Source organism: Anser anser (genome assembly GCF_964211835.1).
Source record: "Anser anser genome assembly, chromosome: 4".
Taxonomy (NCBI): Eukaryota; Metazoa; Chordata; class Aves; order Anseriformes; family Anatidae; genus Anser; species Anser anser.
In genome coordinates this window covers 26,601,278-26,624,570 of record NC_139724.1, presented here as the reverse complement: position 1 = coordinate 26,624,570, position 23,293 = coordinate 26,601,278, and the positions used below count along the sequence as shown (strand labels likewise).

Sequence of the window (23,293 nt, the reverse complement as noted above, 5' to 3'; positions counted from 1 at the left end):
ACAGGATGGCTGAGGCTGGCAGGACTGTCTGGGTCCACCTGGTCCAACCCCTGCTCCAGCAGGGCCACCCAGAGCAGGCTGCCCAGGACCGCGTCCAGGCGGCTTCTGAAGATCTCCAAGGAGGGAGACCCCACAGTGTCTCTGTGCCAGTGCTCCGGCACCTGCACCTGTTCAGCCCGTCCAAGTGCCTCAGCCTGTCTCCCGGGGGGCAATTCACCTGAGCCTCTTTTTCAGGGCGTGACGGAAGACACGAAGATGGCTGCTAGTGACGTCCTGGTGGCTCTGGCCCGCTCCCACTTCAGCTTTGTGATAGCCGAGCTCCAGGCCCAGCTGAAGGCCCCGGGGGAGATCTCCAAGGAGTTCGTGCTCATCACTGTGGGCAAACTCTTCAGCACCTATGGTACGGTCCAGCACCCCCATCCTCCCGCTTTGGGCCAGTCTGTGATAGCTGGGGAAAGGGATCCTTCCCCTCTCCACACGGTCCGTGCTGAGCTGGGGGGCACCGTGGCTGCAGCGCCTCTTCCCTCACTGCCAGTGCCAGCTGGGGGCTCTGACCGTGGCCACTCTCCATTCTCTTCGCAGCCCTGCAGTGCATCCCCTTCATGCGCATGATGCTGTTGGGCCTGCGCACCGTGGTGGGCCAGTTAGGGAGCAGCCGGATCCTGCGTGCCGCCTGTGGTGGTGAGTGGACCCTGGGGAGGGGCAGGGGCAGGGCAGCCCTTGGCACCTCGCTCCGGTCTCAGAGCGGGCGTGGCGGGCCTGAGCCCACAGTGCTGCCAGACCTCGGCCATCCCAAAACGTTGGGGCACCTGGAAAGGGTGGGTGAAGGCCACGAGGTTTCTGTGGGCTGGAGGTGAAGGTGCCCGGGAACTCCTGGGTCCCTTTGCTGCCTTCCTGGGCTTTCCTCCCGGGTTAATGTCCCTGTGCTGATGGGCAAAGATTTGGGAAGGGAAGGGCAGGGGCTGCAGAGGAAAATGCTGGAGACTGTGAGGAAAAGGCGTCATGTGGAGGACAGAAACAGCGTGGCGTTGTCATCCAGACACCTCGAGCACACAACTTGCCCTCAAACCTAGATCTGCTCCTGAGCTGAACCCGGGCGAGCCTTGAACTGTGCTTACAGCAGGCTGGCGGGGGGGTGCCGCTACCTTCCCTGCTACAGGCTCCTTTTTCTCTTCTCTTGGTGCAGTTCTGGAGCAATGGGCGAAAGGGGTCAACATTTACATCTGCACCTGGAAAGGATGCCCCTTGCCTGCCACGGAGAAAGAGCAGATATACGAAAACCTTTCCCAGGTGTTCTGCTCTGTGGCAGGAAACTGGCTGGACTGCCAGGAGGAAGAGGTGAGGACTGCTGTTTCCCAGCTGGGGATGGCAGCAGGGATGCCCCCGACGGTGCCTCTGTCTGTGCCCAGCGGGCTGGCTGCAAAAGGCCCCAGACTGGCTCTATGCCTGGGGCTGGGGGCTCCCTGCGGGGAAGCAGCTGAATCCCAGGGCATTTGGGCAGGCAGGGTGGGGGGGTGAGGGGTGGGGAAAACCTCTCTGCCCTCCAGAGCGAGCCCGTCTCCTGCAGGGCAGAAGGGAAAGGGGAATGGGGAGAGGGAGAGGGAGAGGGAGAGGGAGAGGGAGAGGGAGAGGGAGAGGGAGAGGGAGAGGGAGAGGGAGAGGGAGAGGGAGAGGGAGAGGGAGAGGGAGAGGGAGAGGGAGAGGGAGAGGGGAAGTCGTCTCCGTGGGCAGGGCAGACCTTCAGCCTTTGACGCTGGGCCTCCCCGGTTCCTCTCCAGGACAAGCAGGCCGTCATCAGGGCCATGACTCCACTGATGTGCATCCTCCTGCACAAGGAGGAGCACCGGGAGCAGGTCTGGGAGCAGCTCCTCTGGCTCCTGCACCAGTATCGAACGGTCCAAGACACCTCCAGGGTGACCAAGGTGAGGTGTGGCACAGGGCCTGGCACGGACGTGGGGTCTGTGCGAGTGGCACGAGGGCTCGGGGATCTGTGGCATGCAGGGAGGAGCCAGGGAGCTCCCCTTAGAGAAAGATGGAACAGGGAGATCAATGGAGATCTGAGGCTCCCTGGGCTCTTCAGGCAAAAGAAGAGCAACCGTGATGGGGCCAGGAGGGAGCCGAGAGTCAGTGGGGCCCATCTCTGGGAGCTGAGAGGCTTTGCTACCACCTCCGTGGGGGCTGTTTGCATGGGGAGCTCTGTTCTAAGGTGCAGGGCCATGTCCAGTTGTATCTGACTGGGGGGGGCGGGGGGGGGCGGGGGGTAAGAGGCCTGATGGGTAGGAAATACCTGGAAACATTGCCAAAAGAAGGCTCTGTTCAGAGAAGAGACTCCTAGTGCTGCCGTGAGGGGAGGGTGAACAGGAAGCCCTGTGCAGGAGCACTGGGGACTCCCCTGACCTCAGCTGCGCACAGTTTCTCCATTCGCAAGTGGCTTGACATGGCTTTGGCCCTTTCTTCCTCTCTTGTTCTCTTGCAGAGCCTCATTTATTTCCTGGAGGCCTTGGAGCAAGTTCAGACCCTCATCCCCAAGGGCAAGTGTCTTGCCATCAGCAGTGTCGTGTACAACGAGGTAAGGGGAGCCTGCACCCACGCAGCCACAGCAATTACCTCTTGGCTGAGCCTCGGGAGGACTCCAGAGCCCCGAGACTTTGAAGGCTGCTCAGCCTTGGCTCCTGGGTGGCTCCTGGGTGCTCCAGACCTGTGCGTGTGTCCCTGTGGACGCTGTGGGGTGGGCTGGGTTTTGGCTGGGGGTCCTCTTCCCACGAGTGCCCAGGGAGATGAGAGCTGGCAGCGCCGTTCCTTTTCGGTCCCTCTTGATGCCGATGTGACTTTCTCCAATGGACCTTGTTCCCACAGCTCACTGACGACACCAAAGAGCACAGCCAGGACCATAAGGCAGAGCTGACCCAGTGCATCCTGCTGCAAGGTAAGGAGAGGAGATGTGGCGATGCCCCGTGGTGTCCCGGCAGCTCTCTCCCAAAGCTCAGGAATGGGTGTAAGCTGCTTGCTAATGCAGGATGGGATTTCCTCCCCACAGCTCGGATCTGCCCAGAGGAGACGATCCTGTTCCTGGAGTCCCAGCTGAGCCACGAGAGGGAGGCCGGGCGCGTGGCAGCCCTGGGTCTGCTCGGTGCTCTGGCACGCTGTGACGGTCAGTACTGCGGGGTCAGGGCTTTGAGGGCTCTCTTCCGCCCTCTGGGCTGTGCCTCCACGCATGCCTCGCTGTATCTCTTGCAGAGCCCGCGATGACAGAGAAGCTGCCCCAGGTCGTGGAGGCTGTCAAGTGTGTGTGCAGGGACCCCAGCACCCGGGTGAGCTGCTTTGGGAAGGGACTATGCCGTCGGGGTGGTAGAGAAACCTTTTCCCGCAGGGCAGAGCCTGGCAAGACTGTACTGGAAGGGCTCTGACCTAGACAACCATTTCCCCGCTCCTTGGTTACTGGAGGGCTGATGGCGAGAGGTGATGCCGCTGCCAGCATGGGCAGGTCCCCGTGTCCCCGTGCTGTGCAGGGAAAATGCACGGCCTGGTGCTAAAGCGTGCCCTGACCTCAGGAGAAAAGGCTTCTCCTACATCCTCGCTGTCTCTATGCAGGCCGGAAGGGCTGCCCCGGTGAGCAGGTGGCTTCCCTTTGGCTTCGGAGCAGGAAAATCATAACCACAATTGACCCCTGGCAGGTGAGGAGGGCAGTTCTGCACTTCATCAGGGAGCTGCTCAGTGCCAATGCCCAGAGCTGTTCAGCGTGGGACGCTGTGGGATACATCTTCAGCGAGTTCAGCCAGAGCTCGAGCAGAAGGGTAAGGCCAGTGTGCAACATCTTCCCTTGGGAGATCTGCGCTGCCAGGAGGCTGGCATGGGAGCACTGGCGGGGCCACGCCTGAGCCTTCTGGGTCAGGAACTGAGAGCAACCGGGGGGTTCCCAACATTGTCTTGCAGGCTGCAGGACTCCTGTCTGCCCAAGAAGCCCAGGAAGAAGGAGGTCTCCAAGGGCTGTGCATGGACGTCCTGGGGTCACTGGACATCTCTGTGAGAGGGATGGCCAAAGTAAGTCATACTCTGTCCTGCGGCTGCTGCTCCTCTCCTTCAGGCCGTTTGTTCCTAGACCCCTTTGCACACCCGAAAGCTCCCCCCCAGTGTGCTCTGAAGTGCCCAGGGCTCAGGGAGATGCACACCATCCTCTCCATCTCTGAGCTGAGGCAGAAATGCTGATGGGCTGAATTGTCTCATTGCCTACATACAGCTCCTGTGGCCGAGGCTGCTGATATATGTGTTGCCGGCCAAGTACACGGGCATGCTGATCCCCCTCTCCCGCTGTCTCCGAGCCCTGGCTGAGAGAAATGAGTTAACAGCAGCGCGTGAGCATCAAGAGCTGGATCCCGATGTCCTCAACTCCCTGTTGCAAGGTAGGAGTAGAAACTCCCCCAATGAGCTCTGCTGACCTCTGTGTCTGCGTCCTGCAGGGACGTCAGAGTGGCAGGGCACAGTGTGGCTTGGCATCTCACCCAGCATTTCTTTCTCCCCACAGAGACAACGCTGACGCCACATACCTTGCTGGCTCGCCTGCTGGTGAGTAGTGGGGCCCTGGGGAAAGAAAGAGCTTTTCTGGACAGGGCAGCGATGTCCAGAGAGGCCGGGGCAGCGATGCTTTAGAGGCTGGTGTCAGGAGCCCTGGGGAGGGAGCAGCGTGTCCTGAGTGTGCCACCTGGGGACCCCGTTCCCTTCCCGTGGCTGAAGCACGATGGGCGCAGCCATCAGCTGCTCCTTGGCAGCCGGGGTAGCGCTGAGCTGCTTCCTTCATGGGAGAAGCCGCAGGTCTTGCGGCAGAAGTGACCCTGCTTCTCTGTGCTCTCTGTACACAGGTGGTGGCGGGGTCTCCTTTTGCGGGCAGTGAACTCCAAGCTGCTGCCTTGCTGGTGATGCAGAGCCTCCACAGCAGGATCCATGGAGCTGTGGGGGCCCTGTGGAACACCGAGATTCCCCTGCTGCTGCAGTACCTCAAGGGTAAAGTGCTGGTGGGGATGGAGAGGCAGGGGAGGGAGGGGAGGGCATGACAAGTCAGCTTCCCAGCATGGCTAAGGGAAATCGTTGCCTGTTGCCCAGTGCTTGTTCTGCTGCCGTTTCCCTTCCAGGGAGCCAGCACTGAAGCTGGGGGGGGGGGGGGAGTGGTCCCACAGCGACCCATTCGTCCCGGCGCATGGATGGGGCCCTTGCCGTCCCCTCGGACAGCATGCTGGTCTTGGTGGCACCTCCATGTCCCTGCTGGGACGGTGCTTGTGGGGAGGGACAGGAAGGCTGCCTCTGGAGGGGGTGCAGCCACCAGGTTCCCTGGGCCAGGCCGGGTTTGCAGCAGCTCTTCTTTTGTGGCTTGATCCCAAGCAAGGGCTTTTTTCTTCTTCCTACTTTCTAGGAGAAAACGAGAACATCCCAGACTCTGCAGAGTGGGAGCGCCATCTGCTGAAGGTACGGCAGCCTTGGGAGGCATAGCATATAGAGGTGGCATTTCCCAGGTGGCAGGGGCGTTTCCCAGGCACCCTGCGCCTCCTCCTGCAGAAGGTGCCTGCCTGCCTAGAGGAGTCTCTCCCCACACGGGCCACAGCTGAACGCGAATGCCCTCATTTAATGCCACTCTGGCGTGGCCGTGTGCCTTGGCACTGCCTCTTCCTGCTTGTCCTGAGCCAAAGGGGTGTCAAAGGAGAAGAGCGCAGGCGGGTTAAAGGAGGGAGGGTTGTGGTGAGGTGGGGCGAGGGACTGTCCTTCCAGGCAGCTCTCCCCCAGCAGGTTCCCGGGACCTGGGAATGTGGGAAACGGCCCTGGCAAAAGGCAAAGAAACATTCGCTTCCTCTCCTGTTCTCTCCTGTAGTTCCTGAGGGCATCACTGGAAACCATCAAGGACGACGCCTGGATCAAGCGCCTGAGCTGTGAGCTGAGCCAGCGGCTGGACAGCTCTCCCAGCGGCTCTGGGGAGAAGGTCAGTTCCCCGCCCGGCTCTCCCCTGGCAGCGCAGCCACGGGGCGCCCGCCTGCGGTGCTGGGGCTGCAGGCGGTGCTCTGCGCTGCTTCCCCAGCCCTTGCCCCCCAGCGGCCTTTCCCTCCGTGCTGAGCGGGGCTGGCTAAAGCCCATCCCTGCGTCTGGTCTCGGCTGCTCCCCGTGCGCTGGGGCCTGTCCTGGTCTGGCCCCGTTCCAGCATGCCACGCTGTTGCTGCATCTCGGGCTCGGCTTTTTCCCTTCCAGGCTTTCCTGTACAAGGCTCTTGGGACAACGCTGGGAGCTTGTCAGGAACTCCCACACGTCCAAGAGAAGCTGCTGCAACATCTGAAGAAAGCAAAACCTGAGGAGCCATCTGAGGCCCAGGTGAGTTTCCCTGGTCTGTCCCTGGGGGAAAGGGCTTCTTCCGGCCCTGCTCCAGGCCTTTTCCATCTCCTCATCGCTGCCTGCCACTGTGGCTGGCCGTGACTGAACGTCTGGGCCTGTGCCAACTGTCCCTCGGTCTTTTGTTGCAGGGAATCATTTCTCTTGTCTGCCAAGCCGCCGACAGCCACTTCCGCCTGGCCTTGGAGACCTTCACAACGTTTGCTGCCACACTGTGCAACGCCCAGTGTTTTGGGGCTTCCAGACGCAAGAAGGTGAAGCGTTTGGGGTTTCACTCATTGGCTTTCTTCCACCTTCTTTTCACTTCTGCACCAGTAGCGGCCAAATCATGGCAGCTGCATTTAGGTTGCCCCTAGTGTAAGAACCCCTCGAGACCAGCGCTTCGAAGGGGACCCCCCGCAGCTGGGGCCCGTGGGGTGTCTTCGGAGAGGATGGGGTTTTGTGCCTCGTGGATCCGAGCTGCAGCGGCTGCTTGCACACAGCCCTGTTCCCCTGACCGAAATGCAGCGTGACAGAGGCTGCGCCCTTCCGGCCCAGCCCCATGCGAGAGCCCGGCCTGCGGGCTCGGAACAACTCCTGGCCCCAGAGCTCACAGAGCTCACAGCTCACAGCTGGGGGAGCAGCTTGAGGAGCTGCCAGGACGTGCCCGGGGAAATAAGAAGCTGGTGCAGGGGCAGGGCAGCTCCTGCCTCGGGAGCCCAAGGGGCATCGTGGGGGGTGGGGGGCCATCGGGCAGACGTCTCACAGCATCTTTACCAACGCAGATGACCCGGGCCAGCAGGAGAGCTCAGGCCACTTGCAATGCTGCCATGCTCACCTACAGCAGCATGGCACTGCGTGCCTCCAAGGAACAACTGCTCGCCCACGTGGAGGCAGACATCGTGGGCAACATCCTGCTGCTCTACATCTCCAGTAGCCAGGTGAGAGCTCGGGGCGTGCAGGGGCAGGGATGCTGGGTGCCCCAGCTCCAGTCCCTCCGCGCTAGGGCATACTGAGATGGGCCGTCTCTTTCAAAAGGTCCCCCAAGAAACAGTTTGTCCCAGCATGAAGATCCAAGCCCTTCCCCTAGATTTCCCCCACGTGCACATGTTCCTCTTGCAGCCCGCGGACCTTCATCCAGTTCAAAGTGTTTTCTTCTCTGCTGGGCCTCAGAACTTGGAGAAAAATCTCGCCCTGGTGCACAGCATCACCGAGGTCGGTTGTGCCATCCAAGCTGTGGGTAACTTCGGCAGCTTTGATCCCGTCCTGCAGCACAAGCTGCTGCTGATCCTGCAGGTGAGTGCCCAGAGCCAGAGCTGTCTTGCAGGGGAGTTTTGGGCCATGCCATGAGGCATGAAGGTCTCCCTCAGCTGAGTGGGAGCTGCTGAGCTCCTAGAGCCATGTCCCCAGCTGGTGGGGCCGTTGGGTGCTGGCAGTCAGTGGCCATGGCTGGGCAGCCGCTGGGGAGCTGCTACATCCTGCAGCGCCTCTGTGGGAGCTGCAGGAGTGATGGAGCCAGTGTCTGGTAGTAGCGCCCGTCTCTGGGCAGGGTGCAAGAGCTCTCCTATGCCCAATGCCCACTTTGCAAATTTCTCTCTGGGACTTGCAGAACTTGATGAGGAAGACTCTCTGGGACTTCCCGGCATCGTCACTGCACCTGAAGGTGATTCTGGCCCTGGAGCAGTGGAGGTAAGAGCGAGGAGCTGCGGGGGCTGTGAGGCGGGATGACGTTCGTCCTGTCGGGGAACTCCCAAAGGGGGTAGGGGAAGAGGAGCAGCATCTACAAGAGGGAGGGCTGGTCTGTTGTGCCCAGTGACCTGTAGGGAAGGTTCTGGGCGGGGAGAAAGGCTCTGGTCCTCCTGCCATCTGGCAGGGAAGATAAGGAGCCCCAGGGTCTCCCTCACTTTGGAGCTGGGGGGTATTTGCTGCCGGGGAGGAGAGAGCAGCTGCTGGAGCTGAAGGCAGCACTCACCGCCACAGGCTAGGCTGGTTGGATTTGGGGCGGTCGATGAGGACAAGACCAGATGCCATTTGACCGTCTCTGGAGAGCGCTAGTAACTCTTCTTTTTTTTTTCTCTTCCTTTTTCCCCTTGCCAGCAAGCTGAAGATCTCTTTTAGCAGGAAGGAAATTTGCAGCCTGCTGTCTGACTGCTGCCAGTCCATTCTGCCACTTCCTTCAGCGGATGAGCAGATGGAGGAGATAGGGAACGCGGAGGTGGCATTGCTGCAGCTACAGGTACCTTGCTGTCCCTTCCCTGCCCACATCTTGGTCAGGACCCCACCCCCCAGCACAATCTGTGCGCTGGCAGCAACCGTGATACCGCATCTCTGTCCCTCTCCTCTGCTTCCAGTCTCTGCACATGGCCACGAAGGCTCTGGGCCGGCTCATGGCAGTCCTGCTCAAGACAAAGCCAACCACTGTCGTCTTCGTAGACATCGTCCACGTGAGTATCCATGGGGCGGTGGGGAAAGCATCCCTCCTGTCAGTAGTGGGGACCGAGATCTGGGGCCCCTGGCGAATTAGCAGAGGAGCAGGAACCTCCTGCTGCCATGCCAGGTCACTGTGACCTCAGGGAGGCAAAGAAATGGGCCCTGCAGGGGGGAGAGCCAAGAGGCATCCCTTGGCCGGCTGGAGCAAGGAGATGGCTGCATGAAAAAGCTCCTGGGTGGGGGCAGGTGTGTCTGAAGAGAGTGGGGCAGTGCAGGCAGCAGTGCCAGTGCCCACTCGGTGGGGCCGCGGGGCAGGCCCTCAGGAAAAGTGCCAGGAAGGGAGGGAAATGGAGAGGGATGGCGGGAAGGGAAAGATGCCCCCTGTGAGACAGAGCTGTTCTGCCCCAGGTACTGTGGCTCCGGCTCTCCTCGGACAATCCGTGGGAGCGCAAGAGGGCCCTGCAGGTCTACGCCCAGCTGCTGGCGGATTGCAGAGATGGAGTCACTTTCCAGGTGAGTAAGGATGCCCACCGTGTGCCCCTGCTCCCTGGAACCACTGGGGCCTGGAAGGGGAGCTCTGCCCAGCTGTGCACGGGCTTTCGGGTCCCCCAGCACTATGGGGTGGCCCCTCTGCCCAGTCCTGGCTTGAGTGGGGCACGGGTGGGAGATGCAAGGGGGCGCTGGGGCCGCCTACAGCCTTTGTTCTTCCTCTCCCCCATGCAGACAAGATGTGCCTACGTGCCGTTTGGCTCCTTGGCGGGATTGCTGGGGCCTCTGACCTATGACCCCGTGACCAGCTCCCGCCAGCTGGCCGCTACCTGCCTCAGCTCCCTTCTCCACATCCAAGGTGAGTAGAGCAGGCGCCTGCCGGCCCTCTGTGCCCCGCCTGGCCCTACCAGGCTCCCAGGGGCTGGGCCCTGCTGCCAGGAGGGAAAGGAGAGGCACGGTGCTCGGCTGCTGTCCTCTCCCCACCCTGTTCGTCCTCCACCTCCCCAGCCACCTGGGGAGGGATCCTGGCAGAGGACCACCCAGTCCCACCTGCCAGCAGCGTTTCCTGCAGCCGGGGGCACTCAGGGCCATCCCCCGCTGCTGACAGCAGGACGTAGACCCCTCAAGCGAGGAGCGTTAGGAAGGAGGGAGCTGAGCTGCAGGCCCAGAGCGTGAGGCGATGGATTTTGGTTCAACCCCTTTCCAGCCCCTTGAGAAACACTCTCTGTACTGAAGGAAGCTGCTGGATGGGGCACCAACCAACCCCCCCCGGGAAATCACGTCGAAGGCAGTTCTTACCACCTTTTCACCGAGCAGCATCTGTCTGCGCAGAGTAGAGTGTTGGCCTCCCAGAGACGCTGGTGGCCTGTGTGGCAGGAGGAGAGGCAGCTGCAGGGAGCAGAGGCCTGCAGCCCCTGAAACAAGCACCGCCAGCTTGTCAGCTGCAGAACCTGGCAAGGGACATCCCGCTGCACCGAGTTAAAGACTAACTACCCTGGCTTCTGGTCCCCCTTCAGCAAAGCCCGGGAACGGAAGTTCAGTTTCCCTAAGTGTGACTCCCCTTTTCTCCCCATGCTCGTTCCAGCCAAGGCCACGAACAGGGTGTTCGAGACAGACGACCCTGCGAGCTGGTGTGAGGGGCTGAGTAATCAGATCGCCGCATCTCAGCAGCTCCAGACCTCTGTCAAAATTGGAAAGGTAAAGAGTGCCCTCAAGTTTGCATTAAGTTCTGAAGAGCTGGAGCAGAGCCGTGACAGGATCTCTCCTGTTTCTTGTTTCTTTCCAGATCGTTTGCAAAAACTTCCCCAAAGAACAGGCCACGGACTTCATGATGGCCATCAAGGAGACCTTCCGGCGTGCCAGAGGAAGACGTGTGCGTGCTGCAGGGAACTGGATGATCACCTTCGTGAAAATATGTGGAAAGGACATTCTTCCAGACGTAAGAGACATTTTTCCGCGACGTGGACTTTCTCGTTTTGGCTGTCGCACCACACATCTTGCCGTTTGTGTGCTAAAGAAGCTCTCGGTGCAGAGCCAGGGCTTGGGCAAGGTGGTAGGGGTGAAATTTCGCCTTAAAGCTTGAAAGCGTGGCAAGGGAGCAGGCGTGGCTCATGGGCTGAACATCCATGTCCCCGCAGAAGCAAGGACGTACCAAGACATTCCTTCTCCCCTGCTTCTTTCAGGTGCCAGGAGTCCTCTCCATCCTGCACACCTGCACATGGTCCATGCTGCAGACCTCGTTCATGTACTTTGTGCACGATGCGGTGCTGATCCTGGCCCGCTATCACGAGGAGCTCACGATTGATGTCATCATCCAGAAGTTTGTGCCTATGGACAGGTATATGCACTACTCCCTTTCTTGCTGGGGTCAGAGAGCCGTAGCTTGTCTCCACTAGGGTGATCCAAGTGAAGCAGCAGCTCCTTTTCCTACACCAAAATGTCTGAGGTGTGCTCGTATCGCTGGTAGGAACCGGGCATCTTCAGCCCAGCTGCTGAAGAAGAGTGAGGTGAAGGCATCACAGGTAACAGAGCATACGGGCTCATGGTTGCACATCTTCTCCTTTGCAGAAACACACTGGAGCTGTGGCGGACTCTGGGGAAAGACAGCATTGGCATCTGTGTGCTGAGGCGCTTATCCGAGAAGCTGAAGAGAGTGGGAGACGACAGCTCCGAGCCCAGCTCGTCCAGTCGCAGGCTGGAGGACCACCAGCCTTCTCCGGAGTCCTTGACTGTACGTTCAGTGGCAGGGCTTTGCGTCTGCTCCCCCACACAAAGTCCGAGGCAAAGGCGTTGGGTGCCCTTTGCAAACGTCTCTGGACACTGCCAGGACGCTGTGCTGGGGCGTCTCCGCGTTAGCAGTTCGGGACGGCCGGGACAGCCGCTGCTCCCAGGCTGCAAGGCTGTCACGGATACGGGACGTGCAGGCAGTAAAAGTGCCCCAGGCAGCCAGGGGGCCGGGGCTGGTGGCAAAGCTCTTGTTTAACAGGTGGTTCTCGGTCTAATTTCCCTGTAGGTCGCCTGTGCCATCTCAGAAGTGGTGTCTGTGCAGGCCGAGAAGGGGGTCCATAGCTTGCTTCCCTCCCTCCTCCCTGGGCTCCTGCTGCAGGTCAGCGAGGCACTGGGGGAAGAGATGCTGTTTGCGCCCCTCAGCCCCTGGAGAGGGCTCTCTGAGGATCAGCGGCGAGAGGACAACGTGCGCAGGTCAGGAGCGGGAGGAGCAGGGAAGGGGGGCCTGGAATTGCCTAGGCAAGCATGTTTGTTTGTTTCCTGTCCTGCTTCCTAGGCATGAGGCCACTTGAGGCTGCGGATTTGTTTTTTTCCTCCCATCCCCGTTTGTTTGGGGTTTCTTTTCTCTGTTTTTCGCTCGGGCAGGCTGTAATTATTGCATGATGGCTTGTCCAAAGTTTGTTTTCCTTACGGTAGAGATGTCTGTGTGCTGAGGGTCTTCCTGCGCGGTGACTTCCAGGGAGCACGAGCACAGCTGCCACATCCTCGTAGGGTTTGTGGCCCAGCTCTGACCACAGGCAGCTGTGCTTTCCTGCCCTAGAGGCCCTGCCGGTGTAATTCATGGCCTGTCAGGGTGCACCAACCATTGCACTCAGGCGGTGCTGCCTCCCTGCGGAGGTTCGAGTGGTCAGGTCAGTCCCCCCACAACATAACAGGGCACTTTGCCGCAGGGTGCTCTTTCCTCCCCTTAAGGCCCAGCTGGGGGGCCCCATCCCGGGAATTCTTTGTAGCACCGCGCTCTGCCCCTGCTCCCGCTCCTCAAGGGCAGGAGAAAGCTGGGGCCGTCTGTAGCCTGCAAGTCCCTCTGCGCAACGTGCTGGCAGCAAGGGCCCGTAGGGAGGGCTGTGGGTGCCTGGCATCGATTGAGCCTGGGGGCCCTGGGTTTTGTCCTTCTGTAAGTGGCTTGGGGCATTGCCAGGTCTAAGAAAGACAGTTGTTTTTTTGCCAGCTTTACAGACTTGGCGGCTACACAGCGTTGCTTCAGTTGCCTCTCCCTCGATGGAGCTTGGGATGAGTGAAGAACCGGCTCGTAAAGCTGCTGAGCATTCTTGCTCTGCTAAGTCTTCCCCTCCGGAATGCTGCTGTGATCTGAGACTCCTCTGGCTCTTGTTCTTTCACCAGGCCTTTTTGCGAAACTCTTATGTCAGTGCTGAGCAAATGCACTCAGAAGAACTGGCTGACGCCGTCTTGGATGCAAAAAATGTCGGCGATGCTGGAGAGCCCCCACACTCATGCCGAGGGCATGTGCCTCCTGACGAGGTGAGAGCCCCAAGGCAGCATCTCACCACCTTCCTCTGGGTGGCTGCGTCCAGGGCAACGGCTGGCGGGGACCTTTCCTGCGTGCTCGGGGAGCTCTGCTGCAGGACAGAACAGCGCCTGTGCTGGAGGAGGGGAAGTCCGGGGTGGCAGCCTGCAGCCTTCCCGCCTGACCAGGCGTTGCCTCTTGTGCTCTTTGTGCAGAGTCCTGGTCCGTGCGCAGCTCATCTCACAGGAGCTGATTGAGAGCTTCTCCCAGTGGCTGGACTGCCCATCAGCAAACCTGCAGCTGACGGCCATGGCTTTCTTTGCTGAGGTGAGGCACTAGGAGGGCAGGAGGGCTCCAGAGGGCTTTTCTTAAAGGTATTGCTGCTTGGGCTGCCTCTTTCTGTGGGAAGAGATCAGAAGAAAGCGTCGCCATCGAGACTCGGATGGAAGCTCCTTTGTTCGAACCCTGTTTGTGTGCTGTGCCTGGGCTGAGGTTGTGTCCTGACTCTCGTGGATGTGTTGCTCTATTGTAGCTGATGAATGACCCGCCTATCGAGAGGAGGAACGTCCTGAAGATTCTCAGGGTCTTCACTGAGAAAGCACAGCACCGAAGCAGCACCATAAGGCAGATGGCAGTGAGAGCTCTGGGCAACGCAGTCAGCAGTGTGCCCGTGGAGGTGAGACGGATTTTCCTGTGCTCTGACTGGAGCCCCTCCCTAGCAAGACCCCGGGGGAGAGCTGCTTCGAGAGCCTGGACAGAGCGGCAAAGGCAAAAACAGGGCTCTTTCCTAAGGCCACGCTCCTTCCCCTGATGCCAGCAGGGCTGCCAAGGGAAAATTTGGTGCAAAATGTCAGCGTAACAATGCTTCGTAACAGAGCTGTCAGCCACGTAAAGAGCAGCTCTTTGAGGCAGGAAGAGCCCTAAGTCTGTGCGTGTCTTTGGCTTTGCAGGTGCGAAAGCACAGGAGACCTGTTGTACAGGTGCTGCAACAGAGCCTGGCGGACATTGCCTGTCCCGAGGTGGTTGCAGAAAGCATGGTGGCGCTAGCTGAGTTCGTGAGGGTGCTGCAGGCAGTGAACTTGGGATCGGCCTTTGAAGCCATCGCCAGGTCCACCAAGATGTTCTTCGAGTCTGTGAGTGAACCCAACTCTTTCTGCCGCTGGTCTGAGAAGTGGGGGGTGGGCAGGGGCCTGCACGCGCCGCGTGGATGGCCTCTGCTGGCTGAATGTCTGCTTTGGCCTCGTTACCCAGCTGACAAACGGGTTTCTGGGTTGCAGGAACTAGAGTACCTTCGCTACTCGGCCTTCCGCCTCTATTCAGTCCTGGCCTCCTCAGCCTCGATCAAGCGGTCGTTCTTCGCCGGAGAAGTGGCAGAAACATGGGTCAGCCTTCTCCTGCACCTCCGGGATCCCGACTTTGCAGTTGCTAGCGTAAGTGCCCTTGCAGCTTACTCCCAAAGCCACAGAAAGCTGCGCGGCCACGGCCGAGGCGTTCTGCCACTCCTGCCTGCTCAGCAGCTGCTGGGCGTCTCTGCAGATCCCTCCTAAAAGTGTTCACCGAGCCTTCCGCTGTGCTGCCCAGGGCAGTCTTACCAGCATCGCTGGCAGGACCATCTCAGGCCTCTGGTCCTTTTTCTGGCCACGTGCCTCTGTGCCTGCCTTTTCCTCCCGGAGCCGGTGCTCCCCTGGGAGAGGGCAGTGGGGAGCAAGCCCACGGATCCGGCCGCCAGGCATCAGGACTGGGTCGGGTGCCGGCCTAAGGGATGGAGCAGGTCCCCTCTGCTGCCGCCAGTGCATTCCCCTGCCAGCGAGTGCCCCTCGGGCAGCCCCCCGCCCAGGTGGAGCTCAGCAGCACACAGCTGGACGAGCTCCCTGGGTAGGCCCCAGACACTCTGGTGGAGGAGGAATGACGGCACAACTCTCTTTTTCAGATGTGCAAGATCACCTTCAGTCTCTGTGCTCCATTTATGGGGCTGAGTCGGGTGCAGGAGATCATCGATCTCTCCAAGAGGCTGGGTGCAAACGAGCTGCAGTATGAGGTCTGCAGTCACCTGGTAAGTAAGCTGTGCTCCGGCGAGACATCAGGGCCCTGCGGCCCTGCCCTGGCTCCCAGAGGGGAGTGTGCGGTGACGCATGCTGGGCTGGCCGGGACTGGGACATGGCCATCCCTCCTGGCCACCCGCTGCCTCTCACCTTCCCCCTGCGGCCCACCCAGCCAGCTGGCTGAGGGTCAACAGAAGGCATCTTCTCGGACCCACATGAACTTGTGCCTTCCTGTCTTTCCCTAGGCCAGATACGCCCCCGCCATGTTGGACAGGCTCCACACCATAGCCAGGAGAGGCTGCCTAGAGAACGGTCAGAGGCTGCACACATCGGCCGTCGAAATCCTTGGTGAGAGCCCGCACTGGAACTTACCACTCCCTTTCCCGACCAGAGAGCTGGAGGGGCCTCTGCTTTCTCTTTCCTCTTTCCTCTGGGCCCTGCCTTTGCAGAACAGGGCAGACGGGGTTGCTCAGAGCTTGGCCTGTGTGCAGGAGAAGCACCACACAGCTGGCGCTAGCAGAGTGGCCGGGCCCCTCACGGGGCGATGCTCAGATTGGCTCGCTGCCCCGTCCCGGGGAGGTGCAGGCAGCGTGGTGGGCAGCGAGTCCAGCCTGCCCCCCGCAGCCTGCCAGGCACCAGCTTGCTGGTTCATCCTTGCCGGGGCCTGCTCCGGAGGCTGAGCCACAGCACCCACCGTGCTGTGTACCATGGGCTCAAGATGGGGTAGACAGGGACACAGGGCTTTTCATTGCAACCTGCCTCCGAGTTCCTTAAAAAGCTTTAGCAACCATCAAGTTGTGATATTTAGAGCCTTGCACAGTGGCTCCCCAAGTATGTGTCCCAGCCGTAGGGCAGGGCGGGAAGCCAGGGCTGTGGAGCAGTGCTCTGATGTTTGCCTCTTTGCTCTGTACTTTAGATGACATCCTGGCGAGAAGAAGAAGAAGGAATTGAGGCTCCGTCAGATAGCAGGTCGGTTCACGTGGGGCTGAGCTCCGGATCCGCGGGTCTGGGCAGAGGTCAGAGCCCAGAAGCAGCCCGGCAAATGCCCGGCACCAGGGGCCGGCCAGCCAGGGGGGAGCAGCTCCAGGGTGGCAGGGGGGACAGCTGCCTGGGCTGGCTGCTCACAGCTCTTTCTGTCTTGTTGCAGCTTTCCAAGGCCTGAGCAGCACTGAGGACACCCGAGCGTGGCAGGCGGCAGACAAAGCCCTCCGTGACTGTGGCACACTGTGGGCAATAAAATTCCGCACGTGGTCTCACCGCTGTGTACTTGGGGAAATACAACTCAATGTGGCCTCACCACTGTGGACAAAGGGTCTTTTTCCCAGGGCCAGGGGGGGCACGCTGGAGCCTGTGGGGCGAGGCCTGGCAGGATGCACAAATGGCTTCTGAAGGAGTTGGCAGACCTCACCGTGAGGCCTCCCAGGATTATCCTTCAAATGTCACCGCGATCAGGAGAGGCTGCTGAGGACTGGGAGAAAGCAAACGTCGCTCCTGTCGTCAAGGTGGGCCAGGAGAGAGACCTGGGCACTGTGGGCAGGTCGGCCTCACCCCAGTCCTCAGGGATGGGATGGGATCGGAACCGTTTCCAGCCCTGTGCAGGACGAGGCTGGGAGGGGAGCAGCCAGCACGTGCGATGCCGGGGGACGGAGTGCCTCAGCTGCCTGACGGCAGCCACAGCCAGGCTGGGCGAGGGGAGAGCCGGGCAGGGCCCAGCGCACCGCCGCTGCTCAGCGCCTCTGGGCTGAGGCCTGCTCCCGTCCCCCTGCCCCGTCCTCCCACCCCACGTTGGGGGCAGGGCGCGAGGGCTGGGTTGCGGGGGGCTGCAGGAGCGGCCCTGAGGGAGCCAAGGCTGGGGCTGCCCCGGGCACAGCCTGCACGGTCGGTTCTGGCCTGTTCCAGATGGTGCCAGCCGGTTCCCCAATGGACCGGGAGGACTCCACCGGGGCACCCGGAGACACCTCTCAGCGAATCAGAGCTTGCGGCGCCACTGTGGCAGGGCGGGTGGAGCCCATGGCCGCAGCACCGTTACAGCATGCCGTAATGTTACGCCAGCCCTCCTCGTGTCCTGTGGCGAAGTAGGGAGTTATGGTAACATCCGAAGCGCAGTAGTGGGGCTCGACATCTGTTTGGGCACCTGGGGTGCTTTTCTATGTGCTACCTAAGCAATAATCGCGTTACCTAAGCACTAACCAAGAAGTGGGAGAGATGTATCCTGTACCTTAGGGAGTGAGCCAAGCTTGAGGTGGTTTATAGCGATCTGGGCAGCCAGAGGAAGTCAAGTTCACGTGACGCATGTGGAGAAGTTCAAGCACCAAGCTTGCACCAAGCACGCCATCGTCGTATGCCAACTCATTGCCAGTAGCGACCTGGAAAGACAGAGAGGAGCACATGGATGAAATGGCTGAACAGCCCCTGCAGTGCAAAGACAGTCTCTTCCTCCCTGCAGGCTTGCACCTCAGCTGTGGAGAAACAGGGTAGATTTAGATTAGGCACTGGGAAGAAGTTCTTTACACAGACAGTGGTGACACACAGGAACAGGCTGCCCAGAGAAGCTGTGCATGCCCTATCCCTGGAGGTGTTGAAGGCCAGGCTGGATGGGGCTTTGGGTAACCTGGTCTGGTGGGAGGTATCCCTGCCCATGGCAGGGTGTTGGATGGGCTTTAAGGTCCCTTCCAGTCTCCACCATGCTATGATTCTGTGACTCTCTTGTCATTTTATTCCTAAACACTGGATCTCCTGTGCAGGTCCCTTGCTCTTACTTTGTTTTATGGCCAAAACAGCTTTCAAAAAAAATTTGGACTATTTTCTTCCCTTTCTCAAAAATTTCTGTTGTGTAACAGAATCATAACGAGCAGTAGAAAGTTTAACAAGGCCTCTACCAGAGCTTTCCTATAGGATACCAGCTCAGAGGTTCTACTACAGTTACTGCAATCCTTGGCTTTCCTAAGCTGTAAGCTTGACAGAAACATACGACTCCCATACAGCTAGAAGGGCATTAGGAGAAACATTTCTTACCAAGTGTTTGTAATACGGCTTTCATTCAAACGTTGAAAATTCCTGTGGCATAAAACTGTTATTAGGAGGGCTCCAGTCGGCATCTCCTAAGATCCTTGATGAATAAAGTAACTGGTAAACAAAATAATAGTGCAGACGTCTCATAATGCTTACATGAGTTCTCAGTGGTAAAAAAGCTGGTGCTTTATGGGTACCTTACGAACACAACATTATAAATTTCCCCTTGCTGCAAACATTACAAAGATATTGACCTCTGTGAATCTGCAGTAATACTGTGAAACATTTCTTGAGCACCTTTCCATCTTGCTATTACGCTGTGTCCCCAAGGTTTTTTTCTTGACAAACCTCTCCAAATTTGTTTCTACAAAACTCTCTTCCCTTAAGAAGAAACTGCTTGCCACCCCTGTCCTCAATGTGTACATTTCGTAAGAACGTATACTACTATAACCTGGATCTTAACTTTTTCCCCCAGGTTTCACTAAAGAGCCCTTTTCACACTTTGCACATTACAGGAACTCATCTTGGGCATCTTTGGAAAACTGCTCTCAAAAGTAGTTCTCAACAAACGCTTCTGTGGTGGTTTTACTCGGATGGGTGGCTGAGCTCCACCACAACCGCTCTCTCACTCCCCCTCCTCAGAGAGGAACAGGGAGAAAATACTATGCAAAGGGCTTGAGGATTGAGATAAGGACAGGGAGATTGCTCAACAACTATCGTGACGGGCAAAACAGAGTAGGGAGACAGTAAGATTTTTTGCCTATTACTAACAAGCTAGAGAAGCGAGAAACAAAGGAAAGAAACCAAAGATGCCTTCCCCACCGTCCACCCTCTTCCACCTCCTCCCCGTGAGCGGCGCAGGGGAACAGGGGAATGGGGGTTGTGGTCAGTCTATGGCACTTCATCTCCACTGCTCCTTCTCGGTCACTCTCGTCCCCTGTGCTGTGGAGTCCTTCCCAAACTGATCCGGCGTGGGCTGCCCACAGGCAGCAGCTCTTCAAGAACTGCTCCAGATATGGGTCCGTACCACGGGGTCCATCCCTCAGGAGCAAACTGCTTCAACCTGGATCCCCCATGGGCAGCAGCTCCTGCCAGAGTCCCTGCTCCTGCGTGGTCTTCTCTCCACGGGCTACAGGTCTGGCCCAGAATCTGCTCTGGTGGGGGTCCTCCACAGGCCGCAGCCTCTGTCAGTGCAGGTCCACCTGCTCCACCGTGGTCTCCTCCACGGGCTGCAGCGTGGAACCCTGCTCCACTGTGGTACTCCATGGGCTGCAGGGGGACAGCCTGCTTCACCATGGTCCTCACCACAGGCCGCAGGAGACTTCTGCTCTGGTGTCTGGAGCACCTCTCCCCCTCCTTCTTCACTGACCTTGGCGCCTGCAAGGCTGTTTCTCATTCTTCTCATTCCTCTCTCTCTCCCAGCTGCTGTGTGGCAGTTTTCTTTCCCCCCCCCCCGTCTTAAATACGCTCTCACAGAGCACAAACAACATCACTTACTGGTTCGGCTCTGATAAGTAGCGGGGCCCTTACCAAACGAGGGGCAGCTTCTAGATTCTTCTCACAGAAGCCACCCCTATGGCCCCCTGCTGCCAAAACCTTGCCACATAAACCCACTACAGCTTCAAGACCTTGCAGACAAATGGGCAGGGAGTGCGGTCCCCATGCTGTAACTCGTCAGATGCCCAGTGCACGACTGCTGTTCATTCGCAGCAGCACACCCTCACAAGAACACTTACTGGTGGCAGCCTGGTCCAAATGGAAATGCTTTCTGCCATTATAGATCTCATGCCTGGCTGCAGGGGCGGCCCTGAGGGAGCCAAGGCTGGGGCTGCCCCGGGCACAGCCTGCACGGCCGGTTCTGGCCTGTTCCAGATGGTGCCAGCCGGTTCCCCAATGGACCGGGAGGACTCCACCGGGGCACCCGGAGACACCTCTCAGAGAATCAGAGCTTGCGGCGCCACTGTGGCACGGCGGGTGCAGCCCATGGCCCCGGTGTCATAAGGGCACGCTGTAACAGCACGCCATAAGGGCACGCTGTAACAACACGCCGTAAGGGCACGCTGTAACAGCACGCCAGCCCTCCCCAAGATGGGGCTTTGGGTCCCCCAGGGCCCGGTGGCGTGGAGTCGGCGTTTGTTCCCAATGTGCGTGTTTGATAAGAAACTTACCGAGGCAGATGCTTACAAACTTAGCGGGTTGGCTCCTTGGCGGGATTGCTGGGCCTTTTTTTACATGTCTAGTGCTAGAAGTGAAAGACAAGAGAAGCCAGAAGAAATATAAAGCTATACTTACTGAAATTTCAATACATTAACATGACAGTATCCTAAACGTGTCTGCTGATGACGTAAGAGGTGCGCTTATCGCCCAAAGCTGCACGCTTTTCCTTGCCTTGTCAGCAGAAGGTGAGGTACTTTACTAGGAAGTCCTGCATACGCTGTTCAAAAAGTAGAGGCAGTTGCATAAAACGTAGATAAAAAACCTTATACTTGCCTTTCTCCTTATCTCTGATTTGATTTCCTGTTACAACAGTCACAAATCTGTAGCTACAAATATTTTTCCAAAATGATATATAAATTCAGAAGCCCAGCAGGTCTGACAAATCCTTTTACAGTCAGTTAATTTGTGAACTCTCATATGGTTTTATCACTCTGACCAGACACAAGCAGATTCTTTTAGTATATGAAAGCAGCTGCTGACAGGTGTTTATTGTTGCCGTCATCCGCTCTTAATATTTAGACTGCAAATTTGACTCCAGCCCGTCCGCCCTTAAGCAGCAGTAATTACGTCTGAAGTAGTGAAAGTGAAGTGAGACAGCCATTTGATACCTGCTGCTTTAACAGATCTTATATAACCTCCTGAATTACTTTTATTCTGTACTTTTCATGCCCCAGTCAAAAAGATGAGTGTGTTTAGGAAGAAGAGTAAAGGTTGGACATGACAATAAAAGCAATTCTATTGCACTATTGTGAGAGTACTACCGTGCATAAGATGGATGTTACGGTGCAAATTCCTGAAAACAAACAAACAAATAAAAAACCTTGGTGTTGTTTCTTTTTTAATTTGTGAATACACCAGTAAACAACATTCTTTAACTAGATACACTGGCACTGTAAAATAAAGTCTTGCTACTGCAACTGAGCAGGAATTAACTGTCTTCGAGGCGGGCCAGGCACAGCCGGTTCTGGCCTGTTCCGGATGGTACCGGATGGTTCCCCAATGGACCGGGAGGACTCCACCGGGCCAATCCAGGCAGCCAGTGGCACCTCTCAGCCCATCAGAGCTGGTGGCGCCGCTGTGGCGGTATCAAGAATATTAGAAAGAACTCTTTTTTTTGTTGTGATCCGTGGTTGAGCATACACTTGAGGACGAGAAGAATGTATGAAACGGTACTTAAAGCTTCAGAGTCTTTCTCAATCTGTTCTGTCAAAGCTGTTCCATTTTGTGCAAAACACTTCAGTATTCACGAAAGGAAAGCCTGGGACCTCCATATCTCAGATGAATATGCTCTCTACCAGGCTAGAGCGTCACTCTTATCATCCTTCTCTTTGGACCATAAAAATCAGTATGATGAAGATTGGGAGTCTAGTTCTGGTGATTTATTTCCAGAACATTTTTATATAAAATTGCCATCAGACTCTTCTTTCAGAAAGATAACCTGGTTTTGCTGACTGCAACAAGAAAAGATTTCTATTTGGGTTCAATGCAGTATCAGTATATATAGATATGTTCGTTCGACTTCTGATTTTATTGAGTTTGGTGCTTTCCTAAAGAAAGGTAGAGTAGTAGATCACAGAAATATCCTACCAAGTTTATTTTCATTAATGTATTAATTATAAGCATTATCTTCCTGAAGTAGTTACCTTTTTAATTTCAGGAAATTTTTTTTTTTTTTTTTTTTTTGTATAGCTGGAAGACTTTAAACTGCTGTTTAGGAATACCTCACAAGAACACTCCTCCACAACTCACCACCCTCACAAGAACACTTACTGGTGGCAGCCTGGTCCAAATGGAAATGCTTTCTGCCATTATAGATCCCATGCCTGTTGCTTTCCTAACTTTCATCGGATTTACAAATACCTGTTCGTTTGCTTTCTTCCAGTACCATGCTTTGTACTGTTTATGTGTACGATTTATATGATTTATGCTGCTTATATACTGCTTATACTGCACTCTCCACTGGTTGCTACAGAGCTCTACAGTCTGTGTGCATGGCCTCAGGCTGGTTCCAGCCGGTTCTCCAACAGACTGGCCGACTCCACCGGGCCAATCGGGGCAACCGGAGACAGCTCTCAGCCACTCAGAGCTGGCGGCGCTGTGGTGGGGCGGGTGGAACCCGTGGCCACAGCGCCATAAGGGCACTCTGTAACTGCACGCCATAAGGGCAGGCTGTATCCGCATGCCAGCCCTCCCCACGATGGGGTTTCAGGTTCCCCAGGGGCCAGTGGTGTGGAGTCGGCATTTGTTCCCAATGTGCGTGTTTGATAAGACACTTACTGAGGCAGATGCTTACAAACTTAGCGGGTTGGCTCCTTGGCGGGATTGCTGGGCCTTTTTTTACATGTCTAGTGCTAGAAGTGAAAGACAAGAGAAGCCAGAAGAAATGTAAAGCTATACTTACTGAAATTTCAATACATTAACATGACAGTATCCTAAACGTGTCTGCTGATGGCTGGCTCCTATTTCCCTCTGACATGGGTGCCAGCTGTGGCCCAGTTGCTTGTGGGGCCTGTAGGAGGAGGACCCAGAGAGAGCATTGTGTCTATCTGGGGACATCCTGCTGCGATGGAGAGGCTGAGAGCCCTTAGCGGTGAGGGGCAGCGGGAGGGAGGTTGGGGGCTGAAGCAGGACCCTTCACAGCAGGCTGCTCGGGGCTGCATCTCCTGCGGAGATTTCTCTCCAAACTGGCCAAGATACTTGTCCCTACCAGCTCCAGCCCCCTGCAGCCAGCAGCACCAATGACACCTGCTCCGTTCTTTCCTTCCAGGTCTCTTTACTTGTGTGGGCTGCCGGCCCAGACGTAGACGTCGCCACAGCAGAGGCAGGGTGACGGGGCCTGTCCCTGAAGCGGCCCCGACCTTTGCCACTGTTGTGACTTCTCTGCTAGAGCGTCTGCAAGACGAGGAGGTGAGCTGGGGGCACCCCACCATGATGCAGTGGGGTTCCCTGGGTGCCACAGGGGGAGCTGTGCCTGTCGGCACCTCTGCCCTCTTGGTTTCCTCGTCCA

At 57.6% G+C, this 23,293-nt stretch overlaps 1 protein-coding gene across 1 annotated transcript; it reads left to right on the top strand.

The window, feature by feature from the left end:
* LOC310899447 (maestro heat-like repeat-containing protein family member 2B) lies at nucleotides 1-19,514 on the top strand. Its single transcript, XM_083835799.1, is given in 33 exon segments — nucleotides 1-606; nucleotides 1,117-1,338; nucleotides 1,779-2,231; nucleotides 2,336-2,830; nucleotides 2,833-2,926; nucleotides 3,038-3,151; nucleotides 3,238-3,311; nucleotides 3,675-3,794; nucleotides 3,934-4,041; nucleotides 4,238-4,400; nucleotides 4,523-4,563; nucleotides 4,857-4,998; nucleotides 5,405-5,457; nucleotides 5,858-5,965; nucleotides 6,229-6,439; nucleotides 6,523-6,620; nucleotides 6,882-7,286; nucleotides 7,384-7,641; nucleotides 7,955-8,034; nucleotides 8,443-8,866; nucleotides 9,184-9,622; nucleotides 10,349-10,408; nucleotides 10,491-10,702; nucleotides 10,947-11,101; nucleotides 11,332-11,494; nucleotides 11,777-11,964; nucleotides 12,892-13,029; nucleotides 13,231-13,342; nucleotides 13,548-13,691; nucleotides 13,966-14,445; nucleotides 14,946-15,068; nucleotides 15,303-15,405; nucleotides 15,974-19,514. Coding segments are annotated over 33 exon segments (6,366 nt in total). The 5' UTR covers nucleotides 1-255; the 3' UTR covers nucleotides 16,009-19,514.
* Nucleotides 19,515-23,293: the final 3,779 nt, after the last annotated feature.